Below are 16,597 nucleotides of genomic sequence, written 5' to 3' on the forward strand. Positions count from 1 at the left end.
CACCTGTTGTTTCCTGACTTTTTAATGATTGCCATTCTAACTGGTGTGAGATGGTATCTCATTGTGGTTTTGATTTGCATTTCTCTGATGGCCAGTGATGACGAGCATTTTTTCATGTGTCTGTAGGCTGTAAGAATGTCTTCTTTTGAGAAGTGTCTGTTCATATCCTTTGCCCACTTTTTGATGGGGTTGTTTGTTTTTCTCTTGTAAATTTGTTTGAGTTCTTTGTAGGTTCTGGATATTAGCCCTTTGTCAGATGAGTAGATTGCAAAACTTTTCTCCCATTCTGTAGGTTGCCTGTTCACTCTGATGGTAGTTTCTTTTGCTGTGAAGAAGCTCTTTAGTTTAATTAGATCCCATTTGTCAACTTTGGCTTTTGTTGCCATTGCTTTTGGTGTTTTAGACATGAAGTCCTTGCCCATGCCTATGTCCTGAATGGTATTACCTAGGTTTTCTTCTAGGGTTTTTATGATTTTAGGTCTAACATTTAAGTCTCTAATCCATATTGAATTAATTTTCGTATAAGGAGTAAGGAAAGGATCCAGTTTCAGCTTTCTACTTATGGCTAGCCAATTTTCCCAGCAGCATTTATTAAACAGGGAATCCTTTCCCCATTTCTTGTTTTTGTCAGGTTTGTCAAAGATCAGATGGCTGTAGATGTCTGGTATTATTTCTGAGGGCTGTGTTCTGTTCCATTGGTCTGTATCTCTGTTTTGGTACCAGGACCATGCTGTTTTGGTTACTGTAGCCTTGTAGTATAGTTTGAAGTCAGGTATCCTGATGCCTCCAGCTTTGTTCCTTTGGCTTAGGATTGTCTTGGCAATGTGGGCTCTTTCTTGGTTCCATATGAACTTTAAAGCAGTTTTTTCCAGTTCTGTGAAGGAAGTCATTGGTAGCTTAATGAAGATGACATTGAATCTATAAATTACCTTGGGCAGTATGGCCATTTTCACGATATTGATTCTTCCTATCCATGAGCATGGTATGTTCTTCCATTTGTTTGTGTCCTCTTTTATTTCACTGAGCAGTGGTTTGTAATTCTCCTTTAAGAGGTCCTTTACATCCCTTGTTAGTTGGATTCCTAGGTATTTCATTCTCTTTGAAGCAATTGTGAATGGAAGTTCATTCATGATTTGGCTCTCTGTTTGTCTGTTGCTGGTGTATAAGAATGCTTGTGATTTTTGCACATTAATTTTGTATCCTGAGACTTTGCTGAAGTTTCTTATCAGCTTAAGGAGATTGTGTGCTGAGACGATGGGATTTTCTAAATATACAATCATGTCATCTGCCAACAGGGACAATTTGACTTCTTCTTTTCCTAACTGAATCCCCTTGATTTCTTTCTCTTGCCTGATTGCCCTAGCCAGAACTTCCAACACTATTTTGAATAGGAGTGGTGAGGGAGTGCATCCCTGTCTTGTGCCAGTTTTCAAAGGGAATGCTTCCAGTTTTTGCCCATTCAGTATGATTTTGGCTGTGGGTTTGTCATAAATAGATCTTATTATTTTGAGATACGTTTCATCAATACCAAATTTATGGAGAGTTTTTAGCATGAAGTGTTGTTGAATTTTGTCAAAAGTCTTTTCTGCATCTATTGAGATAATCATGTGGTTTTTGTCTTTGGTTCTGTTTATATGCTGGATTACATTTATTGATTTGCATATGTTGAACCAGCCTTGCATCCCAGGGATGAAGCCCACTTGATCGTGGTGGGTAAGCTTTTTGATGTGCACTGGATTCGGTTTGCCAGTATTTTATTGAGGATTTTTGCATCAATGTTCATCAGGGATATTGATCTAAAATTCTCTTTTTTTGTTGTGTCTCTGCCAGGCTTTGGTATCAGGATGATGTTGGCCTCATAAAATGAGTTAGGGAGGATTCCCTCTTTTTCTATTGATTGGAATAGTTTCAGAAGGAATGGTACCAGCTCCTCCTTGTACCTCTGGTAGAATTCAGCTGTGAATCTGTCTGGTCCTGGCCTTTTTTTGGTTGGTAGGCTATTAATTATTGCCTCAATTTCAGAGCCTGCTATTGGTCTATTCAGGGATTCAACTTCTTCCTGGTTTAGTCGTGGGAGAGTGTCAGTGTCCAGGAAATTATCCATTTCTTCTAGGTTTTCTAGTTTTTTTGCATAGAGGCGTTTATAGTATTCTCTGATGGTAGTTTGTATTTCTGTGAGGTCGGTGGTGTTATCCCCTTTATCATTTTTTATTGCATCTATTTGATTCTTCTCTCTTTTCTTCTTTATTAGTCTTGCTAGTGGTCTGTCAATTTTGTTGATCTTTTCAAAAAACCAACTCCTGGATTCATTGTGTCTCTATCTCCTTCAGTTCTGCTCTGATCTTAGTTATTTCTTGCCCTCTGCTAGCTTTCGAATGTGTTTGCTCTTGCTTCTCTAGTTCTTTTAATTGTGATGTTAGAGTGTCAATTTTAGATCTTTCCTGCTTTCTCTTGTGGGCATTTAGTGCTATAAATTTCCCTCTACACACTGTTTTAAACGTGTCCCAGAGATTCTGGTATGTTGTATCTTTGTTCTTATTGATTTCAAAGAACATCTTTATTTCTGCCTTCAATTTTGGAATAAGTGCGATGTGGTGCTGAGAAGAATGTATATTCTGTTGATTTGGGGTGGAGAGTTCTGTAGATGTCTATTGGGTCTGCTTGGTGCAGATTTGAGTTCAATTCCTGGATATCTTTGTTAACTTTCTGTCTCATTGATCTGTCTAATGTTGACAGTGGGGTGTTAAAGTCTCCCGTTATTATTGTATGGGAGTCTAAGTCTCTTTGTAAGTCTCTAAGGACTTGTTTTATGAATCTGGATGCTCCTGTATTGGGTGCATATATATTTAGGATAGTTAGCTCTTCCCGATGAATTGATCCATTTACCATTATGTAATGGCCTTCTTTGTCTCTTTTGATCTTTGATGGTTTAACGTCTGTTTTATCAGAGACTAGGATTGCAACCCCTGATTTTTTTTGTTTTGCGTTTGCTTGATAGATCTTCCTCCATCCCTTTATTTTGAGCCTATGTGTGTCTCTGCATGTGAGATGGGTCTCCTGAATACAGTAAACTGATGGGTCTTGACTCTTTATCCAATTTGCCAGTCTGTGTCTTTTAATTGGAGCATTTAGTCCATTTACATCTAAGGTTAGTATTGTTATGTGTGAACTTGATCCTGTCATTATAATATTAGCTGGTTATTTTGCTTGTTAGTTGATGCGGTTTCTTCCTATCATTGATGGACTTTACATTTGTGCATGTTTTTGCAGTGGTGGTACCTGTTGTTCCGTTCCATGTTTATTGCTTCCTTCAGGAGCCCTTTAGGGCAGGACTGGTGGTGAGAAAATCTCTAAGCATTTGCTTGTCTGTAAAGGATTTTATTTCTCCTTCACTTATGCAACTTAGTTTGGCTGGATATGAAATTCTGGGTTTAAAATTCTTTTCTTTAAGAATGTTGGATATTGGCCCCCACTCTCTTCTGGCTTGGAGAGTGTCTGCTGAGAGATCTGCTGTTGGTCTGATGGGCTTCCCTTTGTGGGTAACCCAACATTTCTCTCTGGCTGCCCTTAACATTTTTCCTTCATTTCAACTTTGGTGAATCTGACAATTATGTGTCTTGGATTTGCTCTTCTCGAGGAGTGTCTTTGTGGCATTTTCTGTATTTCCTGAATTTGAATGTTGGCCTACCTTACTAGGTTGGGGAAGTTCTCCTGGATGATATCCTGCAGAGTGTTTTACAACTTTGTTCCATTTTCCCCGTCACTTTCAGGCACACCAATCAGACATAGATGTGGTCTTTTCACATAATCCCGTATTTCTTGCAGGCTTTGTTCATTTCTTTTCAGTCTTTTTTCTCTACATTTGTCTTCTCAGTTCATTTCATTCATTTGATCTTCAATCACTGATACTCTTTCTTCCAGTTGATCGAGTCGGTTACTGAAGCTTGTACATTTGTCACGTAATTCTCGTGTCATGGTTTTCATCTCTGTCAGTTCTTTTAAGGTCTTCTCTGCATTGATTATTCTAGTTATCCCTTCATCCATTCTTTTTTCAAGGTTTTTAGTTTCTTTGCGCTGGTTACATAGTTCTTCCTTTAGATCTGAGAAGTTTGATTGACTGAAGCCGCCTTCTCTCAACTCGTCAGTCATTGTCTGTCCAGCTTTGTTCTGTTGCTGGCGATAAGCTGTATTCCTTTGGAGGGGGGATGCGCTCGGATTTTTTGAATTTCCAGCTTTTCTGCACTGCTTTTTCCCCATCTTTGTGGTTTTATCTACCTTTGGTCTTTGATGATGGTGACGTACTGACAGGGTTTTGGTGTGGGTGTCCTTTCTATTTGTTAGTTTTGTTCTAACAGTCAAGACCCTCAGCTGCAGGTCTGTTGGAGTTTGCTTGAGGTCCACTCCAGACCCTGTTTGCCTGGGTATCAGCAGTGGAAGCTGCAGAAGATAGAATATTGCTGAACAGCGAGTGTTGCTGTCTGATTCTTGCTCTGGAAGCTTCGTCTCTGCATGTACCCAGCCATGTGAGGTGTGATGTGTCAGTCTGCCCCTAGTGGGGGATGTCTCCCAGTTAGGCTACTCAGGGGTCAGGGACCCACTTGAGCAGGCAGTCTGTCCCTTCTCAGATCTCAACCTCCATGATGGGAGAACCACTGCTCTCTTCAAAGCTGTCAGACAGGGACTTTTACATCTGCTGAGGTTTCTGCTGCTTTTTGTTTAGCTATGCCCTGTCCCCACAGGTGAAGTCTACAGATGCAGGCAGGCCTCCTTGAACTGCGGTGGGCTCCACCCAATTCAAGCTTCCTGGTGGCTTTATCTACTTAAGCCTCAGCAATAGTGGGCAGCCCTCCCCCATCCTCACTGTTGCCTTGCAGTTAGATCTCATGTTGCTCTGCTAGCAATGAGGGAGGCTCCGTGGGCATTGAACCCCCCAGGCCAGGTGTGCGATATAATCTCCTGATGTGCCGTTTGCTAAGACCTTTGGTAAAGCGCAGTATTGGGGTGGGAGTTACCTGATTTTCCAGGTGTTGTGTGTCTCAATTTCCCTTAGCTAGGAAAAGGAATTCCCTTCCCCCTTGCCCTTCCCAGGTGAGGTGATTCCTCACCCTGCTTCAGCTCTCGTTGGTCAGGCTGCACCCGCGGACCAGCATCAACTGTCCGACATGCCCCAGTGAGATGAACCTGGTATCTCAGTTGAAAATGCAGAAATCACCTGTCTTCTGTGTTGCTCACGCTGGGAGCTGGAGGCTGGAGCTGTTACCATTTGGCCATCTTGGGCGCCACCTCTCGAGAGTCATCCTCTTTAAGAGAACAGGAAAGTCTCCATGGAGGGATGATTTCCATGTAAAATCTTGGGAGAACGGAGGAAATGGAAGCTTTGAGAAGTGCTGGGGAAGAGTGTGTATGTGCAAGAAAGAACCCAAGTTATGAAAAAGATGCAAGGTAGCTCAATTTGTGTAAATATAAATACTTCAGTTTCATCTGAAATGTAAACTAAACGTACCACAGTTTACAATTTTTCTTGTAATTTAAAAGATTTTGACCTAGCAGAATGTCTGCAAACTCAAAACTCATGTTCCAGAAAGAATAACCTAGTATTAGGATTGAAATGTATATATATGAGGAGAAATTTGAGGCAAGCAATTAACTGAATTGTTATTTTAATGTAATATTTGGTGTTTCTGTCCTCTAAAATCAAGTGCTAAATATTTGGAGTGAAACATGTTGGAATTATAGTAAAGATTCCCTCAATAGAAAATCTAATAGATGTTTTAGTGGTAGCAAATGATTATCACAGACTACTGTACTAGTTTTTGTATTCCCAGATTGACTCATTTGCCCTCTTCAATGATTCTTTCTCATCAATATATTTCTGCTATAAATTCTGACCACCAAATGCATAACATTCTAAGGTAATCTGCATACATACATGATGTACTAAAGTGAATTTAAAAAGGACTTTAAAATATGCCTCTGGTAGTTTTGATTTTTACAAATGTATTCAATAAAGCAAATTTAATATTATTCCTCCAATGTAGTTATAATTTTGTCCTCATTGAGCAACTTCCCTCTCTGCTTCTTATCCTCCCATGTTTCCCAGCCGCTAGTAACCAGTATTCTACTCTCTACTTCTGTTAGATCGGATTTTTTACCTTCTGTATGTGAATGAGAACATGGAGTATTTATCTTTCTGTGGCTGGTTTATATCACTTAACATAATGTCATCCAAGCTCATCCTGTTGCCACAAATGACAAAATTTCATTTTTTTTTAAATGACTGAATAGTATTACATTGTGTATATAGACCACATTTTCTTTATCTGTTCACTGGTTAATGAACACGTAGTTTGATTCCCTATCTTGGATATTTTGAATAGTGCTGCTCTAAACATTGAGGTGCAGATGTCTCTTAAGTGGGTCAATTTCCTTTCCTTTAGATATATGCCCTGTAGTGGAATTGCTGGATCATATGATAGACCTCTAATATAATTTATAATAGCTATACTAATTTACCTTCCCATCAACAATGTATAAGACTTCTCTTTCTCTACCCCCTCACCAGCATTTGTTATTATTTTGTCTTTTTTGATAATAGTAAGATGATGTGTCATTGTGGTTTTGATTTGTATTTCCCTTATGATTAGTGATATCGAACATTTTTTCAAATACTTGGCTATTTTTATGTCTTCTTTTGAGAAATGTGTATTTAGATCATTTACCCAGTTTTAATCAGACTATGGCGTTTTCTTGCAATTGAGTTGTTTGTGTTCCTTGCAAATACCGTATACTAATCTTTCGTCAGATGAATTGTTTCCAAATATTTTCTTCCGTTTTGCAGGTTGTCTTTTCATTCTGTTGAATGTTTTTTCTTGTGCAGAATGATTTTAGTTTAATATAGCCCTATTCGTCTGTTTTTGTTTTGTTGCTTGTGCCTTTGAGGTCTTATAGTTAAAATCTTTTCCGAGACCAACCTTGAAGCATTTTTCTTAAAACAAGTGTCATTTTTAATTTGTCCATAAGAAGCAAGTGTTTATTTTGGCAGATCAGGGCAGTTTTTGTGATTAGTGATCAACAGGAAATTGTCTGGTAGCACACAGTCTTCTGCTCCTTAATCCCTTGGGTTTTTGTCCCCATGAAACGGTTACAGGAACATTTCAGGAACATACATCATTATACCCATATGCTAAGGAAACGGGATGAAGGAAACAAGAAGGGTCTGAATCTTCAGTCCCCACCACTCATGTGTTGTAGTTGTCCAGAATTTAATCAGTTGGCCACACTCTACTGGCTTCGAGAAGTGATGAGTAGTGTGTGATTATATGTGGATGGTGCTGAGCCCATATAGGTTCTGTTCAATTGAAAGAGAAGGATAGAATGGATGCTTTAGAGCCACCATGAGCACACATGGAACCCAGTCGATGAGAAGGAATAACCCCTGAGAGGCACTTACGTAGGCAGAACATGTAGGAGATGGTGACATGTGTATGGAAGGGGGCAGAGATAAAGAGAATTCAGGAATGACTGTGTGATTTCTGGCTTGGGCAATTGTGTATGGTAGTTTTTACTTGAGCACTTTAGTGCATGACATGATGTATTTGATGTCACCTTGAGACATTAATTATAAGATTCCCTTAAATTGGGTGGCAGTAACGAGGAGAAGACACGTGGTCACTCACTCTGTAATGATTGTATGGAATTGAAAAGTTAGAAGGGCAAAAAAAAAATGGTGAATTAAAACATCAAATGGCTGGTATTAAATGAGATTGTAAGCAGCTCAGGTTATTTGATTTCAAAGCCTCGATTTGCTCTTGCACATGCAATTTCATGTGTGCATGTGGGCGAGGAAGCCAACCTAAACATTCTCATTCAGTGTGGTGAGTTTCTTTCTTCCCAGCTTAATGAGTCAATTTTCTGGACAGTGAGTACAAAATATGCTTCTGATTCACTGCATTAAATTGTACTTTGCTTTATAGAGTTATATATGTTCTATCATACCCTGAATCCCTCTTCTTTCACACCTTCCCTTCCTGCCGCTCTTTTCCTCTCCCTAGCTTTCCCATTTTCTCCCTCTCCCTGGTACAGAACCACGTACATGTGTATTTAAGAAACACAGAAATAATAAGACTATACTAACTACAGAAATACTGATACAGTAATAATAGTAGTAACAATAATCATTCTGAGTATTGACTGTGTGTCAGGCTCTATTCTCCCCTTCACTCGGGATGTGTGTGTGTGTGTGTGTGTGTGTGTGTGTGTATCTGTGTGTGTTTGTGGTGGGGGGTATTTAATGAGTCTCATCTAATATTCAAAACAACTTTATCAGGCAGGTGCTGTCATGATCTGCATTGAATAGAAATTCATTTCAGATATAATTATAGGATATTTATTTCAGGTATAATTTCATATCTGATTTGTGTTTCATGTAAGACAGACAGAAAATAGAATATTCTTGGGATATTGTATTTGCATTAAATTTTCTTGTTTATATCTTTTCAAAGCACTAGGATATTGATTATATTGCTATTTTCTTAATAAAATATTTGAACCAATAGCATACTAATTCCTGGGCTGGGTGACATCCATTATATTTCTATTCTACCCATATGTGCTCTAGATAAAGTAATAGTTAAATTTCATACCTGTTTAGGTGAATTTACTACTTGACTTTTGCCTCTTCTATGAAATTCAACTGTTGTTCAGGGAATCACCAGTGACCATTGTTTTTCATTAGTCAGTCATGACCCATTAAGTCTGACATTTGAAGCTTTTATGATAAAGCTTATAGTTATAATAGCAAGTAGGACATTCACATTATGGGTTTATAGAAAGTTCAAAAGATAAAAACATCATTCTTATAGAGTATAACATATAAATATGCAAACATATTTAATATTCCCAAGTAGTTCCATTTCATATACTTTTCAAGATAAGTATTTTTCAGACAGAATAGATTTGGTGATTTTTTTTGTCTTGTGCTTGTCTTGCAGCACAGGGCATTTAATGTAAGGAGCAAATAAATAACTGCTTAATATTTGAATGTATAATCATATCAGTATTAGTGAATAATTAACCTCTAGATAGATCAAAATTTAAAGAAATCTGTGGTACGCTTTATCGCTGTAATGAGAGATCTCATAGATAAATGAAAAAGCATTTTTTAGTTCAATTAAGTCTAAATTAATGAATATGTAGTGTGTTTTAACAATCTTCCTAAATATAAAATGCTCAGAAGGATTTGAGTGTAGTGAGTCAATGAGTGAGGACTACAAAAGGAGACTGGGATATGATGGTGTCTGTACCTAGAAAGTAATTTCCAAGCAGGAGTAAATTCAGTGGAACATTTGCACAGTAATCAGATAGGAACAGTTTGATTCACTAATGGGAATAAACATATGAACTCTGAAGTAGTTCCATTGGCAAAATTAAACAATCTGGCTACATATACAAATATTTGGAATAGTTGGCTAAACAATTTAAGGAGCCTAAATTATTGTTCCTAAATGAAGACATTTTTAGATGTGGTAAGGTCTCACACACACATACCCACACCCACACACACCCACACACAGACATTTAATCACATACAGTTATCATCTGAAAGAAGTATGATGTGTCTGGAAAAAAACTGTGGTCTATTCTTTTGTTAGTATAAAACTTAGAATGAAATTATGTGCATGATTTATGCTGGTGTCACTCTGTATTTCTTTCTCTATAATCATGACCTTTGTTTCCTCAAATCAAAGTGGCTCTCTTTTGCTCGGTTTATGTGAAGTACAATGTCCATTGATTAAATTTTAGACTGGACCGGCTGAGTGTTTCTTTGAAATGATAGAACTTTAAGTATATATAGAGATGTGAACAGATTTTTGGAAAACATAAGAATTTCCTAAGAAATAGTGATCCAAAAATCTGAAAAACTTCAGACAAAATCCCTAGGAGAGCAGTTCTCTGATTAATCTCCAAGCTTATAGAGATTGTCATATAGTGTGTGTGACTTTTTTTTCTCCAACATTTAGCATTATTGACAAGGTATACTTGGAGCTAGATGGGCGAGAGATGAACTTTAACTTGGCAAAGAGTTGCATGTGTGGGGAACAAGCTGCAGGTTAGGTGACACGTTTTCTCCACTTTCAAACATGGAATTGAGAAGCTCACTACTAGAGCATTCCTCTTTGCCTACAATGGCAGATTTCATCCAAAATACTCCTGGATAACATAGAAGATATGCTTTCCTTAATCATTCCAGCATCATGGGAATATATTTCAGATTCCTGATTGACTGTTTATGCCAAGCAATATGAAGAAAAGTTGCATAAATTTCAGGTGACTCCTGGTAGTGGACATAAGGTGTTAGAAGTAGGATGATGAGGGAAATAAGAAATAAGTTGTGGATTGCTTCCAATTTCTGAAGAAAAATATAGGCATTATTGTGCAGATGATACGAACTCTAAAAAATATAAAAGCCAGTATGAAATACAGAGAAGGAGAATTTATGCATAGTTGAAAATATTTTTACATCAAAGGCCACTAAAAAAAGTAAGTCATTCTTGTAAAAAGGAATTAATGAGACCTAAAATGGGCCAGGAGGTCTGCTAAGAGTTGAGGATTCAACAGGACATGGAATGACAATAATAAAGTAAATCATTAATTAAACAAGTAAAACCGGAAAGATGATATGACTCTAGGGAGTGGGTAAACATTAACAACATCGGATACAGGTATGTTGATTTTGAGTTGTCAGCAATATTTACTGATTTTGTACATTTATTTCTGATAAACTCAGGCAAGGCACCACTGCCCTTATGTCTGAATCTATGTGTATCATCAAATTTTACAAAGCCTTGGGTCAAAACAGTCAAAACAGGCAGGACTGGCCGGGTGCAGTGGTTTGGGACTGTAATCCCAGCACTTTGAGAGGCCTAACTGGGTGGATCACTTGAAGCCAGGAATTCGAGACCAGCCTGACCAACATGGTGAAACCCAGTCTCTACTAACATACAGAACTTAGCCAGGCATACTAGTGGTGCCTGTAGTCCCAGCTACTCAGAGGCTGAGGCTCGAGAATTGCTTGACCACAGGACGCTGAGGTTGCAGTGAGTTGAGATCACACCACTGCACTCCAACCAGGGCAACAGAGCAAGACTCTGTCTCAAAAACGAACAAACAGAAAACACAAAAAATAGGCAGGACTAGTTACCCATACATCTGTACACCTCATTGAGGTGCTTATCATTTCTAACTCTTAAAGTCATAGCACACCACTGTTGTTATTCACAGTAATTAAAATAGGATTAAGGCATCTGTTATTTATGTAAAATCTGAATATTCACAAAAATTAAAATAAAAAAATCATTTATATATTGTCAGTGACATAGTTCTGCATTTACTTTACAAAAGGGAAAATCTAAGCTTATTTATTCAAACTTAAGTAGTTGTTAATCAGATGGAAAACAATTTTTTTTAATGTTTGTTATTTGTTTTGATGACCATACCATTTATTGAAACTAGACTGATGTATTCATAAGTTTTATAATTTACATATTAATATATGCATGTGTATATGTATTTATGTTGAGGGAAATATACATACAGAAGGTGCACAGATAAGTATAATGTAAACATTTAAGTAACCTCTATCAAAATATAAATAAATAATATCAACACCTACTATTTTCCACATTAGAATTAATAAATTATAATTCAATTTGTACAAGTTGGCAAAAGAGGTAAATGTAGAATATATTCCTAAAGATACACTGTTGATGTTGACTAAATGATACTTCTATTTTTTACATTTAAAATATAGTGTTTCAAATTACAAAGAAACTCGGTTTTGAGACAGTATTTCATTACTTGTTAATTGGAAAGTCTTAGAATTACCCATTTTATTTTCTATAAGTTTAATATAAATAATAAATGCATTAGACAGAAAATTAAGTTCCCCGGTTCATTCATTTCATTCAAATATTCAACGAACATTATTGAATAACTGCTATGCACTAGGCTGTCTTCCAGGCAGTTGGTTATTCCAGTGAACAGAACAAGGGTCTCTCATTGTGAAGGGAAAATTCTGGCACAGAATGAAAATAAACAGTAAATACAACCAATGTGTTTATTATTTAATGTAGTAGAAGGTGAAAAGTGATTTGCAAACATGTGAAAATGGAGCAGAGTAAGGAGGACCAGGAAATTGGGGTTCAAGTGGGAGCCTTACACAATTTTTTAAAGGATGTGCAATGAAAGGCCTCCTTGAGAAGGTGACATATGAGAAAAGAGTTGATTTGAGTAAATTATATGGAATTAATTAAGATGACAAGACTCAACATGGAGCCAAGGGCCCAACTCAATATACTGAATACTGTCAGTTGGTTTGAGCAAACAAATGTCCATCTTGTAAAATAAGCCAACTTCAAAAACTGGCTAAGAGTACTTTGTTGGGCCAGGTGTGGTGGCTCACGCCTGTAATCCCAGCACTTTGGGAGGCCGAGGCGTGTGGAACACCTTAGGCCAGGAGTTTGAGACCAGCCTGGCCAACATGGTAAAACCTGTGTCAACTAAAAATAGGAAAATTAGCCAGGCGTGGTGGCAGGTTCCTGTAATCACAGCTACTCAAGAGACTGAGGCAGGAGAATCGCTTGGACACCCGGGAGGTAGAGGTTACAGTGAGCTGAGATCACGCCACTGCCCTCTAGCCTGAGCAACAGAGTAAGACTCCATCTCAAAAAAAAAGGAGTCCTTTGGTGCTGATTACAAAACATGCATCACTAACTCTCATTTTATTTTGCAGATATGTTATTATAAGGTTAAGTTTTACACTAGTTTTTCTTCTTTATTATTTATTTATTATTTCTTTTTAGGTTAAAAAAAGTGAATTCATTTTGGGCCATCAGAATCACACTTTGCACAGCGATTTCATACTTTTGGGACTGTTCTCTTCTTCCCCAACAAGTCTGGTTTTCTTCTTATTTATATTTGCCATTTTCATTATGAGTGTAACAGGAAATACACTCATGATCCTCCTCATTCGCAGTGACTCACGACTCCACACTCCAATGTATTTTCTGCTCAGCCATCTCTCCTTTATGGATATCTTGCATGTTTCCAACATTGTTCCCAAAATGGTCACTGACTTCCTGTCAGGCAGCAGAACTATTTCACTTGCAGATTGTGGGTTCCAGGTGTTTCTGGTGGTGAGTGCCTTCTCCTGGCTGCAATGTCCTATGATTGCTGTGTGGCTATCTGTCACCCGCTGCACTATCCGATTCTTATGAAGGAGTATGCCAGCACTGTCATGGCTGGAGGCTCCTGGCTCATTGGGGTTTTCAACTCCACAGTCCACACAGCTTACGCACTGCAGTTCCCCTTCTGCGGCTCTAGGGCAATCGATCACTTTTTCTGTGAAGTCCCTGCCATGTTGAAGTTGTCCTGTGCAGACACAACGAACTATGAACGAGGGGTTTATGTAAGTGCTGTGTTATTCCTGGTGATCCCTGCCTTCTTGATCTCTGCTTCTTATGGCCAAATTATTCTTACTGTCCTCCAGATGAAATCATCAGAGGCAAGGAAAAAGTCATTTTCCACTTGTTCCTTCCACATGATTGTGGTCATGATGTACTATGGGTCATTTATTTTTATGTATATGAGACCTAAATCATACCACACTCCAGGCCAGGATAAGTTCCTGGCAATATTCTATATGATCCTCACACCCACACTCAACTGTTTCATCTACAGCTTTAGGAATAAAGATGTTCTGGTGGTGATAAAAAATATGCTCAAAAGTAAGTTTCTGCATAAAAAATGAATAGGAAAATTCCTGAACGTGCATTCTATTTCTACATTAAGTACCTGAAGGATACTCATGATAGATTTTCTAGAAAGAAACCAATGCTTCTATCTTGCACATATAAGAAGTGAATATTTCAGAAACCTTGTTAATAGTAAATAATAACCTGTGTTTGTGTTGTAAACATATACCTGTAGAAATGTATTGTTCCTTCTGTGGTACCAATTATAATCATGCAACGGTTACAGGAAGTAAAAATTACCCAAGGCGTCCTACTCCCTAACACTAAAATTGTAAGACTTTATAAGAATGTCTTTAAAAATACAATCCCTCATGCATTGTATAACAAACACAAATCCATATAATGTCTATTTTCATAAAACTTTGTAAAATTATATTGCTAACATTTATGAAAAATCCACAAATTCCACATGAAATCTCCATTATTCTTTGCCTGGTTTGTCAACACCTTTATTTAGTAAAGTTTTATATATATACCTATATACATACATAATTTGTGTTAAAACTGAATTACTCATATGTTAGAAGCAACTCTATAATATCAGATAAGATTATAAAAATTGTCTAATTTCATTTATGCATATAGTATTATATTTTACAAACTCTTCTAGAAATTCATCCTAAAATTTTTTTCAAAGATGATCATATTTCTATTGAGAATTAGTTTATTTTTTTTTTGTTTTTTACAAACAATAAGACGCACTTTGTAACTTTCCAACATACAAAGAGCCTGGGTCAAATCTGCCTTCTGGCAGCTGGGCACCACGTCTGCTCCCCTGCAGGCTGCTGCCTTCCTTCACATTGCACTGCTCACTGGGTGGTTCTGGTCCCGGGACCTGGTGGTAGGGGCTGAAGAAAGGGGGCTGGGAAGCCAAGTTCTGCTCTCCTCACGCGGTGGCCTGCGCCTGTCATCTGCTTGTTTGGCTACAGAACGCTGGCAAACCACTGGTGTAGGTCCAAGAGCCCAAAAGCTGAGAAACTTAGAGTCCAGTATTTGAGGGCAGGAAGCATCCAGCACGGGAGACAGACGGAGGCCAGAAGACTCGGGCCAGTCCAGTCCTTCCATGTTCCTTGGCCTGCTTTGATCCCAGCCATGCTGGCAGCTGCTTAGATGATGCCCACCCAGACTGAGGCTGGGTCTGCCTCTCCCAATCCACCGACTCAATGTTAATCTTTTGTAACACCCTCACAGACACACCCAGGAACAATACTTTGCGTCCTTCAATCCAATCAAGGTGATACTCAGTGTTAACCCTCACACCCTCGATGTGGTATCTGGGTATTGCTGCTCATTATTCAGGGCCCAGGGTCTCTTTAGTTAATAGGTGCTGAATGTTCCCAGAACTGGGTCCTTCCTTTGAAGGCAACGGGTTCCTTTCTGGCCCAGAGTGTGTCTAGAAATGTCATCTGGGAGGTAGGGCCTGGAATGGGGGCCTCATAACTCTGACCTGTCCTCTATTCTGCTGTGGCTTGGCTGGTATTCTAGACACAAGACAAAATCCTCCCAAATCTTCCCTCTCCTCTCCTCAAGCAGAAGGAAGGAGTTTCTTTCGGAGCTTTGAGCTCAGCAGCCTGAGGTTAGGGGAGGGGTGATATCAGCACTCACTTCCCGTCTCAGCTGTTGTCTCAGTACATCACGTGCCTCTCAGTCTGCTGTCTTTGGACCTAGTTCTGCACCAGGACTCACCTATGAATTGCTGTCCTTATGGCCTAGATGGCCTTTCAAGTTTGCTTGGAGACACAGAGTGCTGTAGTCCTTGGTGGGGAGGTTGGCAGACACTCAAGTTTAGACCACTGGGATTGCTTCCCCTCTGACAAGGACTGCTTTAAATGCTCCCTCTGTGGGCAGGTGTCAGTTGAGTTTGGTCCAGTTTTCCTTTTTGCTCTAACGGGACAGGAGTGAGTTCATTGCCTCACAATTGGTGTGTTCTCCTTCCCCCAGCACCCAGAGATGATATCCGCATCGTGCCACGCTGATGGCAGGTGGGGAGGGCTGATGTCCACGATTCAGGACTGTTTGTAATCCCTTCAGGGCCTCTTTCAGTGATATGAAACCAGGTACTGTGAGTGCTCACCTGATTTCTCATTCTTAGAAAGGTGTTGTTTTGTGTGTAGAGAGTTGTTGACTTGGTGTCCTTGCAGGGGAATGGTTGGTGGAGCTTTCTATTTCATCATCTTGCTCAGCCCTCCCTCTATTGAATTTTTTTTTTTTTTAATATTGTGTTTCACTATGTTGTCTAAGATGGGGTCAAACTCCTGTACCCAAGTGGTCCTCCTTCCTCAACCTCCTGAGTAGCTGGGATTACAGGCCCACTCCACTGCACCTGGCTTTGCTGATGTTTATCATTATCTGTGTAATGATCCCACTAAGGAATTTTTGATAACTTTTATTTACAGTTTTAATCAACCTAATTGCATTCTACCTTTGTATTTTAGACAAACTTTAAGGCTGTTTAGCCTTTCTCACCAAATAATTCATTCGATATCTAAAGATTTTGCAAATAACTGTGTGGATCTCTGTAAACATATTCCATTATATCATGGTTTACCCAAGTCATGTTAAACCCATGTAATTCTTTCTCTGGGGAAAGTAAGCGTGGTAAGGGAATTAGAAGCCTTCCACAGTAGTCTCCAATTAGGCATTTCCCCCACCGGAATCCTTTCTCTATAATGAACATCCTACTTGAGAGGATTCCAAATGATGCAATTACCAAAGGAAAATAAAATCCCCATGTTTATATATTGTTGGATTTAAGTTACTTTGTTTTGTATTTATTTTCTAGTGTC

At 38.7% G+C, this 16,597-nt stretch overlaps 1 protein-coding gene across 1 annotated transcript; it reads left to right on the top strand.

The window, feature by feature from the left end:
- Positions 1 to 7,132: 7,132 nt before the first annotated feature.
- Positions 7,133 to 13,920, top strand: LOC112636039 (olfactory receptor 2AJ1-like). Its single transcript, XM_025404395.1, is given in 4 exon segments — positions 7,133 to 7,297; positions 12,861 to 13,185; positions 13,188 to 13,796; positions 13,799 to 13,920. Coding segments are annotated over 4 exon segments (1,221 nt in total).
- Positions 13,921 to 16,597: the final 2,677 nt, after the last annotated feature.

Source organism: Theropithecus gelada, chromosome 1 (genome assembly GCF_003255815.1).
Source record: "Theropithecus gelada isolate Dixy chromosome 1, Tgel_1.0, whole genome shotgun sequence".
Classification (NCBI taxonomy): Eukaryota; Metazoa; Chordata; class Mammalia; order Primates; family Cercopithecidae; genus Theropithecus; species Theropithecus gelada.